Source organism: Arachis hypogaea, chromosome 19 (genome assembly GCF_003086295.3).
Source record: "Arachis hypogaea cultivar Tifrunner chromosome 19, arahy.Tifrunner.gnm2.J5K5, whole genome shotgun sequence".
NCBI classification, from domain to species: Eukaryota; Viridiplantae; Streptophyta; class Magnoliopsida; order Fabales; family Fabaceae; genus Arachis; species Arachis hypogaea.
This window is the reverse complement of record NC_092054.1, coordinates 1,321,474-1,333,301: the sequence shown is the minus strand read 5'-3', so window position 1 is coordinate 1,333,301 and position 11,828 is coordinate 1,321,474. Positions and strand designations below refer to the sequence as shown.

General features: G+C 31.8%; 2 protein-coding genes across 2 annotated transcripts; one reads left to right on the top strand and one right to left on the bottom strand.

Annotated features, from left to right (window-relative positions):
* Nucleotides 1-1,604: 1,604 nt before the first annotated feature.
* Nucleotides 1,605-3,552, top strand: LOC112779206 (uncharacterized). Its single transcript, XM_025823451.2, has 2 exons — nt 1,605-1,839; nt 3,196-3,552. The coding sequence occupies exons 1-2, from the start codon at nt 1,689-1,691 to the stop codon at nt 3,285-3,287; spliced, it is 243 nt and encodes an 80-aa protein (XP_025679236.1). The 5' UTR covers nt 1,605-1,688; the 3' UTR covers nt 3,288-3,552.
* A 595-nt stretch (nt 3,553-4,147) lies between these two features.
* LOC112779112 (magnesium transporter MRS2-1) lies at nt 4,148-7,409 on the bottom strand. Its single transcript, XM_025823365.3, has 6 exons — nt 7,230-7,409; nt 5,820-6,448; nt 5,422-5,550; nt 4,989-5,315; nt 4,864-4,911; nt 4,148-4,605 (listed from the first exon to the last, which is right to left on the bottom strand). The coding sequence occupies exons 2-6, from the start codon at nt 6,420-6,422 to the stop codon at nt 4,375-4,377; spliced, it is 1,338 nt and encodes a 445-aa protein (XP_025679150.1). The 5' UTR covers nt 6,423-6,448; nt 7,230-7,409; the 3' UTR covers nt 4,148-4,374.
* Nucleotides 7,410-11,828: the final 4,419 nt, after the last annotated feature.

The following is an 11,828-nucleotide window of genomic DNA, read 5'->3' as shown; positions in this document are numbered from 1 at the left end:
CTGATCTTTTATCCCGCGGATATTTTTGTCCCTGACCATTGAAAAATATTTTTAAGTCCCTGACCTTCACAAAACTTGGACGGATCAGTCCCTGACGGAAGCATTTGGACGGATTAGTCCCTGACGGAGGCATTTAGACGGAGGGACTGATACGTCCAAATTTTGTGAAGGTGAGGGACTTAAAAGTATTTTTCAATGGTTAGAGACAAAAATGTCCGCGAGACAAAAGGTCAGGAACCTATTTGTCCTTTTCTCAAAGTTCATTTAGCATTCGTTTTTTGGTGATTTCTTCAAATATCATATTTTAAAAAATAAAAATGCTATTATCAAATAGGAGTAACATTATTATTTTCTTAAAAAATTACCTCCAAAACTCATATTTTAGCATATCACAAAATTGTCTACCAAATAAAACTTTTTTAGCGAGTCATCATAACTATTTTTTTATTATTAATAAAGCTAATTAAGAATAGCAGGAGGCGAACTTTATACCAATGGGAGTTGGAATTAGTGGATATGTTGCATGAGACCTTAAGGCCCATAAAGCTAACACATGATAAGTCGGACAGAATTTTTTGAAAGTTTTACAAGGAAGGTATATTTTCAACTAACTCTTTTGTGCAGGTAGTACAGTCAGAATCCCTTCCAGAGGATATAACCAGCTACAGTTTCACAAGAACACTATGGAAAGGTTTGGTGCCGCCACGAGTAGAGTTATTTACTTGGTTTACTCTGATAGGAAGAGTAAATACTAAAGAAAGACTCCTTAGATTGGGAATTATTAGCCAAGGTGATAACATATGCGTCCTATGTAACAAAGAAGTTGAACATATTCACCATTTATTCTTGGGGTGTGAGTTTACTTGGCAAGTGTGGTGTCAATGGCTAACTGAATTTGGGAGATCGTGGACTGTCCCGGGCTCACTGAAAGAACATTTTGAGGGTTTGACAGGTGCTGCTAACAGGAAGGTAGAGCGCAACAAGTTGCTCATTTGCTTTTTCTCGGTTATTTGGAACGTTTTGCTCGAGAGAAACGGACAAATCTTTAATAACAAGGAGGCAACTGCAGAGGTGGTATTTCAGAAATCTTTAAACAGTTATAGAGAATGAAGTAGTCTAGATCCTTTCTGTTGTTGATGGCAATGCCGGAGATGACATTAAGGAGATTTTTATCTTTATTTTCTTATTCTTGTTGAATTGTTGGCCTATTTGTTGCTCCACTTTATTGTGTTGTGCTCTCTTATTAAAAAAAAAAGCATAGCTTGCTAATATAAATCTGTTGCATATATTTTTGAAGGTGGCAGCTAACTTTTTTAGTTTCTACGATATTTTTAGGTTTATTATTAATTTATCGCGAAATTGAGCATTATTTAAAAATTTATTATTGGCCAATAAATTAATGCATACATAAAATAAAATTCGAATTTTTAACACTTATTTAAGCGGACTAATGACCTAACTACTAATTTAATTAGTCTATGTTTTACTCACTTAGAAAGTAGTGAAATTTTTTGCAATTAAACAAAAAACTTTATAATACTTCTTTAGTTTTTTAATATTTTTAATTAATACGTTAAAACGAAAATGAATTTATTGAATTACACTAAAAAAAGATGACATGCTGAAATATTGAACAATCACCCTCTTCCTTTTATTCAAGGCTCTGAAGTGAGAAGAAGAATAAGAAAATGAAGAGCGAAACAAAAGCGAAGGTAGGAAGTGGTGGATTTAGGGCAAAATTGGATCACTATCTATATAGCGGTTCTCCAAAACATGTCTTCGTTGGCATAGTTCTCATCACTGCCGTTTTCTCCGTTCCTTGGTTCCTTAGAAACAGAGGTGACTTCCCTTTATTCTTATTTTATACATAATTCAGATCCTTCAAACCATTGTTGCGTTGTAAAGCTCGAATCTTTTATAAATGTGTTTATTTGATTATTTGTTTGTTTGTGTGATTTAGGGAAAAGATCATTTTGAGGAGCTATTTAGTGTGTGCTTGGTTCTATTTTTGCAAATTTGATTCTTTGTGACTTTAATTTTGTTAAAATTAGGTTAGAACTTAGAAGTAGTTTTAGGGTAATGAAATTTGTCTGAGTAGTGATTTTGACCTAGTTAGTTGTTGTTGAGCTGAAGGATAAATCAATTAGAGAGTTACAATCCTGTTTTAGGGTTTATTTGCAATAAATAGTGAAAGATAGCAATTGTCCCATTTGGATCATGGGTTTTGGAGGTTGCTGGTGAGAGCCTAAGTCTATGAATGATTTTTCATTCTAAAACGAAAAGGGGAGTAAATCTATCTGTCAATGGAGTTTCATTTGATATTTTCCTTTTGCTTATTAGAACTTGCATCTAAGCTCTTAACTTTGAGTTAAGCTATGGCATTGGAAGTAGAAGGCTATAATTTTCATAGGGTTAAACTTGAGTTAAATCTCAATTTGACCCCTGAAATTTGGCCTGATACTCAGAATGACCCCCATAATTTCGTTGGCTCCAATTAGAACCCCCAAATTTACAATTGTGGCTTCAACTTGCCCCTGCGATCATCTCCGTCACCGGAATGCTGATCTAGCGCAATTGCATGACATGGTAGACACTACTTAAACAACGACGCATTGGTTTCGTGTGCAAACCCTTTAGAAACCACGTAGTGTAAGGGTTTTCTTGATGTTTGGCAACTTATAATCGTCGTAGTGGAAAGAAAGAGAGTTTTAACTCAAAAAAACTGAAACGACGTGGTTTCCAAAGGGTTTAGGCGTGAAACCAATGCGCCGTCGTTTAAGTAGTGTCCACTGTGTCATGCAATTGCATCAAATCAGCATTCTAGTGACGGAGATGATCGCAGGGGCAAGTTGGAGCCACAATTGCAAATTTGGGGGTTCTAATTGAGGCCAACAAAATTGTGGGGGTCATTCTGAGCATCGGGCTAAATTTCAGGGGTACAATTGAGATTTAACTCGGTTAAACTTGTTTGATTTTCACATATTTGTTGTATTAGTATTTCATTCCATTGCATGACTTAAAAATTGTTGAAGCCAAAATGCATTTATTCTTTGACATTTAGAATCTGATTTAGACTTATTATTATACGATCACTCGATCGGTTTCTTTTGATCATGATTAGACCTTGAAAACGGATTATATTTACGTAGTTCGCGATTTAATTACTTAATCCTTTGAGCTTCTCTTTCCCTGTAGGAACCACACATCAATCTCATCAAGATTACTTGGAAAGAGCTGATAAAGCAAGGAGCCAAAGACTCTCAGCTAGTTCTGCTGCTACCAAGTGATGTTTTACAGCATTATGTTCAAGAGAATAACTTTCAAGTTACACCAAAATTATAAAGGAGTTAGAAATGTTTGTTGATTACCCTTTTAGTGTCTTTTAGATTTTCCTGTGCAATGGAGGTCCATTTTTTCCCTCATGTCCTGTTTCCATTGTACCGAACTTAAATTTATCATGTTATTAAAATAATGATGTACTATAACTTGATGTAGGCAATTTTCATTGGTAAGATATGATTATGCTGTTTGAAGCATGGCGATTGAGTTTAAGAGATTTATGTGTTGCAACGTTTGTTAATCTCTAATGATCAATTAAAGAACCCACTAGTGAGCACTAACCTAATTTTGATTGATGATTGATTAAGAGGAGGTAATACTCATTTAGTGTTTAAAGATGATGTAATTGAAACGAACTAAAAAGGCTTTCTTAATTTTTTAGTTCTTGTGAAATTAACACGTGATTAAAGACAAAGCTCTACCAACACAAGTTGGCACAGATGGATGAGAGTTTATGCCCCTTAACCATCTCTTCCGGGTTTGATTATTCTTGGAGGATGGGAATGAAGTTTGTTTGTTTGGGAGGATCGCCCACTTTGTGTCTTTACGTGTAAATTTTTGTGTCATAGTGGTTTTAACATACTTTTTTCATCATTGAATGTGGTGTAAACTTTAGATGAAATGAGTTTTGCAACTTATATGATGGTGAATGAATTGTATTGATCTAGAGCATGAAACAAATAGTAACACAAATTAGGGTCACAAAACCCCAACATTTCAAACATGTATAACTTAAACTTGAATAAGAACACAAACACTTGCATACTTTTAAAGTGTATTTCACATTATAAGAAACAAGATTAAAGGATAGATGCAACCAATAACACTGTAAATTTAACTACTTTGTTTTAGTATACAATTTTGTCTAAATCATAAATCATAAAGAAAAGAACCACTTACAATTGATGCATAAATGAATTGAAAGAATTGCTTTTAATATTGTCTAACTTTTCAGTTGAAATTCACAATTGCGTGTACCAAAATACTACCTATCCATCTTAATGGTGTGATAACTAAAGCTAAAATATCTCTATTCTAAAGGGGCATGAGTCTTCTGTACTTGAAGAAGCACACAAATGCACTAAATATGAGGATTCCACAAATTCCTGTGATTATAAGAACCCACTGAAATGCTTTAGGAACCCTAAATAATGAGATATCAAAATTCATCCCAAATACTCCTGCTACAACACTAAAGATGGCAACTACAAATGTTGCTGTTGTGAGCAACAGCTCGAATTGGATGAGCTGATTCCGAACGTTATCCTGCCGGAGGAAAAAAAGAGGTTTCAGTCAGTGTTTCGAAATTCACAAAGTTTGCGAAACCAAATAATCATCAATGACAAATGAGGCCAATGTGCACAACCATTTTGTGCTTTGACATATAGAACTAGAACATGTCAGATGATTAGTAATACAAAAGAGTAAAGACTAAAAAAACATGGACAATGATATGATGCATCCAATAATGAGCATGGACTTTTTGTCGGACTAAACACGAAGAGGAAATGACAGAAAACAAACCAGTTGAATGTTGATGAAATCTTCTGTGTCGTCGATGTACTCTTTCAACTGAAACAAGAAACGATGATCAATAAATTGCTGTGGCCAGACAGAGAGAAGTTTTACAAAGATAAGACTGTGTTTACCGATGTCAACTTGTTTAGAGTGCTATCAATTACTACAAAGTATGCTTCTAGTAACATCTCAAGCTCTTCTATGCTTTCTGTAGCACTATCAGAACTTCTCGTGCTCTCATGTCGGCTCCTAGCGCTGCTCATGCTCTTTTCAAGTTTCCGATAAGCCTGAGGCGACGAAACAGGAGAAACCGGAGCAGATATGGATACGGCATCAATTGATTTAAACAAAGACTGATCTCCACAGAATGATGACTCCATTCGCCTTTTCTTCTCAGTAAGATACATCTCAGCCATATCACCATCATCATCCATAAGCTGCTCTATTTCATCTCTAACCTGAATTCATACTCATTCAATAAGAGGAAAGGTTAAAAAAAAGTGAGAAAAACTATGAACTTCATCAATTGCAGGTAAGAAGAAAAAATATATCCATGAAGACTACCTTCTGAACCCTACGAGTCAGGGCAAGGAGTCTGCTTTTCAGCCGACGAGCACGCTCCAAATTCAGAGTACTGATTTTAGATGTTAGTTCATCCAACAACGGATAAGCCTCAATTTCTAACTCAGACACCTGTTGGAAATGGCCACAACAGATTAGAGTGTTACTAACTAATCTTCCAAAATCAAATGAGTAAGAATTTGAGGAAAGGAAATACAACATGCAACCGTATTGATTAAGGATCCTGCTTAGGGATAAATTAACACAACTTTTGTGCTTTCAAACTGTTTTCTAAGTGCAGAACCAGATAAAATAATTCAAGCCATGTGCATAGTCATCCTAAGAATCAAGCTGTAAATTATTCTGATTATTCACAACCATGAACTCTTCAATGTACAAACCTGAGAGTCAAGAAATGTGCATGCTGACTCTAATGCAACTTCCAGTGCCCTGAACTCAAATGGCAAGTCATCCGGGGACGAGTTATTCCTAAAGTCATTATCGAAATTCCTACTTCCTCTGCTCCGGTTCACATCAAAATTGTCTGACTGCCACACATCTCCTGGCTCGCCAACACTGGTCGATGCTAATCGTCGTTGTAGCTCCATCACATAGTTCCATGAATAACTGTCCAAGGAATGCAGGAGAAAAACCTCCTCGGCCGTAATAATACACCTTATCTGTTCTAAGTTGATAACAATAGCTTTTTCCCTTCCAAGGATTGTTGATGGATAGACAAAAAGTGGATCCAATAGGCGAAGATCGCGCGCTGGAAGATCACAACGCCTCATCATAGTAAACTTGTCTACCTCAATTATCTGTGAGTCTCCTGACATATCAACTCGTATCCACGACCGAAGACTCTGCCCTCTCTTCTTCAGCTCAAGAACATCCACTCCTTGATACAGCTGCCGTCCGGCACCCATAGGCCGATTCACAGCCTCTCTTATGTTGATGGTCGTTGCCAGTTTTGGAGGGAGAAGTGGATCTTTCAGGTCTGCCATTATCAAACTTTCCTAATTGCTAATTGCTGAAAGGTAACAACATCAGACAACTTAATCAATGTTGGTAACATTATCAAACATACAATGAACATTCCTCTTTATCAACACTGATGCATGAATCAATTAATAGAATAATCACCAACTTATCACATTATCAAGGCACAAACAATGATACAAGAATAAATTAGCATTTGTATCCATGAAAGATACAAACGCTAACAAATGTATCCATATAAGAATAAAACGACAATTGTACCCACGGAAGATAGCTTCCGTATGCCAAGAATACCCTGACGGACCAATTGTGTAACCAACGTCTGGGTACTTTTGGCACACGAAAGCCATCTTCCGTAGTTATAATTGTCATTTTATTCTTATATGGATACATTTGTCATATCTTTTATGGGTACAAATGGTAATTTATTCATGATACAAAAAGAACTTTCAAAGAATCAGTTTCAATTTGACTAATCAGTTTAATATACCCTACTATTCAACCAAACCGATGTTGATTCCATACTAATTTATTAATAATTCAATATAGATATGTATGCTTCCAAAACCAGAATTTTGGCAGAAAATTAATGATGTATTGGTGAGCATGGTGAATTCATTAAATATGCAAATAAATAAAGACAAAGACAGAGACATGCACCTGATGAATAATTTATAGTGGGGTTTATGTCGCAAAAAGAAACTAGTGGGGTTATGGTGACATAATTGAAGGTTGAAAAGTGAGAAAAGTGGTGGGAAAAGAACAAGTTACAATTTTGATAGGCATAACTAACCATTAACTAACTAACTAACCTGTAATCTCTGTTATAAGTTATAACTGAACAGGACTCTGGGTGAAGAACTCAACCTGAATCTGAAACTCGATACAGAATCTCATGCCAGAGAGAGAGAGAGAGAGAGAGAGAGAGAGAGATCGGAAAACAGTAACAGAATCCTAATTTAACACATGATAATCACTTCTAACTCTGGTATTTTTTAATTAATTTAAATTAAATTTGATCTTAATAAATTAGATTAGATTTAAATTTTAAATTTTTAAAGATATTATTAAATAAATCAAAATTAAATGAAGTTTTTTGACAAATTCTAATCAAATTTAAATATGAACTATCTTATTTAAAATTTAAATAAAAGATAAGAAATCTAATCCTTAAATAATTTTTAAATTTATACTAAATTCAATCAATTTAGTTATAGACAATTTGGGTTTAGAAAATTTTTCATGATTACTTGCACTTTAAGTAACATAGGAGAATTTATATTTTTTATTTTTTAAATCGATGTAATTGCATTAAAAATAAACTTTTTCTCTTCTTAATCTTTAAGGCTGGTATATTATAATTCTTTCGGTCTTTAGTATGATACGATTATTGTTTTGCCTTTTAATTTTAGAATGACAAAAATATTATTTTAAATTCAAATCACTCTTAATTTTAGAATAATAAAATTATCCTCTTAAATTCGTATTATTTTATTATAAATTATGTATTTTAATTATATAATATCACTTAGAACCAAATTACTATTCAAATTCGATAATAAAAAAATAATACCAAATAAAAATGACAAATGTGAATCAAACAAAATACTTTAGACATTAACCGAATTTCGAACTGAATCTTGATAATGTAAAAAAAAATCCTCTTGGTAGAATCATAATATAAAGTGCAAATTATAGTAATATCTTTTTAGTTTTGATAAAATTGTCACAATTTCTCATGTTTTTAAAAACTACATTGATTTTTCATTTAAGTTTTTTTGGAAGGAAAGAGTCTTAATGTTATTTTATATTAGTATTTAGTGTCACGTTTTAATTATATATATATATATATATTCGTCGATTAATTATATATTCTATATATTATTTTTACATTCAAAAAATAATAAATTGGCATTAAAATTTAATTACTATTATCAAAATTTTTAAATAAATATGCCATGTTGTTAGTTTAAATTATCAAAAATGCTATTAGTACACTAAAATTAGCCACCAATGTATTTGTGTATAAACATATATGTGACTAAATTTATTTTCAATATGTATTCATATTTTAACATGTATTTTATATGATAGTTGATTTTTGTGGCTGATTTTAATATATACATAACATAGTCATTAAATTATAAGAGAATTTTTAAATATACCGATATACCAGTATTTCAGTGATTTATAACTGTTGATCTTAATTATATATATTTTTTATAATTAAAATCAACCGTTAAAAATCACTAATATACTGATACCCTTGAACATTTTCCTAAATTATATATGTCAAAACTGATACAATATCTTTTAAACCCTTCATTCCTTCACGAAATGCACCATTTCAATATTTAGCTTATTCCTTTTCGTACCTCTCAAGAGACATTTCTTTGTGGTTAAGTGTTCTTAGACATCATATCTTTTATTCTTTACTGTCTTGAGAAATTTATCACATCAAATAGATTAGATGAAATGAAATAAATTGTAGTATATGATAGTACATTCTATACATTATTTTTTGCTTTGCTTTCAAGCAAAAGTGGAACTTATACTCTTACTTAGTTAATTAGCTTCCTTGCTTTTTCTTACATTTACCCACCTTTTCCATCTTTCTTTCTTTTCGAAATGATACAAAAATTTAGAAGAGGAATATTAAACTACTCTTCTACTTTAGACCATGACAACAATAAAGAAGTATCGTGGCCCACAAATTCAGCCTAACAGAATACAAAAATTCAATTTTAATTTTAGTCTTTATTATTTTATCTTTATCTTATCTTTAATTGTTATTATCTTATCTTTATTTGCTTTTATCTTTCATAGGACAATGCTCTATATATATTTAGTTTTACCCTCATAGTTTACAACAACACTTCAGTACAATTCAATCAATCAATAATCAATAAAAGTTCGCATTCTTTTCTTTTCTTATTCTTTCACAATTTTATCAAGGAAAAAGAAAAAGAAACTAAAATCCGTGAACACGAACAATTTTAGAAGAGAACAAATAATAATTGAGGAAAGTTAAGTTTGAGGATGGAAAGAGAAAATGACAAACAAAATCATATTGATTATTTCTAAGGAGTAGATGTGTTTCGAGTAAAGAGGACGAAAATGGTGGTAAAAACGTTAAAGGTAGCTTCACATCAGTTTCGAATCAGCAGGTGACAATACTTGCAACAAATTTCAATACTTAAATTAGCAATAAATATATAATAGATTGAAAAATACTTAAAATGTTGAAAGTATTTATAAATTACTGAGCTCTTATCTAAAGTTAATGAGTGATTTTTATTTTTTATTGCATGAAAAATTAGTTCCCATTAAGAGTTTGTTTGGACACTATTTTAAAAAAGATTTTTTTTTAAATGATAATTTTTTAAAAGATTTTTTATAAAAATAAAAATAATTTTATATTTAGATATCATATGTAAAAAGATTTTTTTTATCTATCAATTATATTTAGATAAAATAAAATAAAAATATTTTTTTATTTTTATTATTAACAATTTACCAAAAAAATGGTATTGAGGCCCAAACCAACACTAAGCTAGTTAATCCATTTAGAATAATAATCCAAGTAGTAGGACATGAACTCTTTTTCTTGTTCCCAAGTCGGGTGGAATTTCAGGGCACAGACTATGGTATTTCTAGGGAATAGATTCTCTTAATTATAGGGCTGGACATGGATCGGATAATATCCGCATATCTGTGGTAATTATTCGCATTCGATCCAAATTTTGCAGATATTATCCGATCCGCATAGCTATCGGATCGGATCGGATCCAATCCGCACTATGGTCGAATCGGATTGCGGATTTGACAGTGATATCTGCGGATCCGATCCGCAAATCCACATATCCGCACATCACATATAAATAGCATAGTTTAAAAAAGTAAACCCTAATGTGATATGAATTTTAGTGTGTTATTTTATGAATTTTATGATATTTTATTTTTAATTTTTTATGTTGTACTTCAATTTAGAATAATTAAACTTAAATCTTGTGTTATTATTTTGTTTTTGTTATTCAAGAGAACTATTATTGATAATATTTTAGAAGTAAATAGGCTTAATCAGATAAAAAATGAATTTTTTAGATATTTTTTTGTAAAAACAGCCAAACAAAATCTTAAAATAGTTTTTTTTGAATTATGCGGATATATCTGATATCCGATCCGATGAATGCAGTGCGGATCGGATAGAATTTTAGACTATATCCAATCCGATCCGATCCGTGTGCGGCTACTTAATTGTTAAAAAAAAAATTGAGTGTAATTTTTAACTCTTTATTACTTTCTTTTGTATTTATTTTTTATTTCACTTATAAAATTAATGATAAGAGATCACATTTTATTCTCTCAATTATAAAAAAAAAATGAGAAGATCCATTCCCGTAGTTCTACTGAGTAGGTCGAATAGGATAACTTGTGTATCTTTGAAAGCGCTCTTCTCCAATTTTTGACTGAACTCATTAGATCTCATCCAATAATAATGAGCAGTTCATTTTGAACCTTGGCTTTGATCAATTTAGACTATCTATGAACACCAAAATTGAAATGATCTTATGACTTGATAAAATGTGATAAGACTAAATAGCAAAAAGTTGTCAAACACAAAATTGATTAGTATTAATTCAAATAATTTATCAAAGAAGGAAATAGTTAAATATTATTGTGATGGATGGATTGCATTGTATTGTCTAACTTCAAAATATTTCTCACTCCACCAGAAACAAGTATTACTTGAGAAACCTTATTTATGTGTTTAGTGAAATGTATCCAAAAGATGCAATACAAGAAGTAAATTATTATGCTAATGATTTGTAGCTCAAGTGACATAGTCTCTTCATACTCAATTAAGAGGTTGCGGGTTTAAATCTTCTATCTTTGGTAAAAAAAAAAAAAAAGTAAACTACTATAAACATTAAAAATTGAATCTGAGATAGAAGTCTACTCCAATTTCATACGTAACTCTAGATGCCAAATGAGACCAAGTAAAATCGCTTGAAGAAAACATGACAAAATTTGGAATTTGAATATGAGCAATGCTAGGGACAGCAACTTTTGTAATTGTTAACCATCAACTAGCCATCAATGATAATTTGATGGTGTGAGATTTCATCCAATGACTCACCTTTTTCTGCTGGTTACATGCTGGCCAAAATTCATTAAAATTGCTGACCCCCTAGACTTTTTCTTTGAATATATGACACGTGTCTTAAATAATATTAGCCGCTCTTCGATTTCCCTATGCTTTGAGTTGAGGATAAATATAAAATTAAAAGGATGCTATCATGATTAGCCTTTAATAATGCAGAAGACTTAAATCAAATTGTATATAATCTAATGTTTCATGTTTGTTCCTTAAACAATGTCAAGAGTTAGATAAGATACATAAACATATA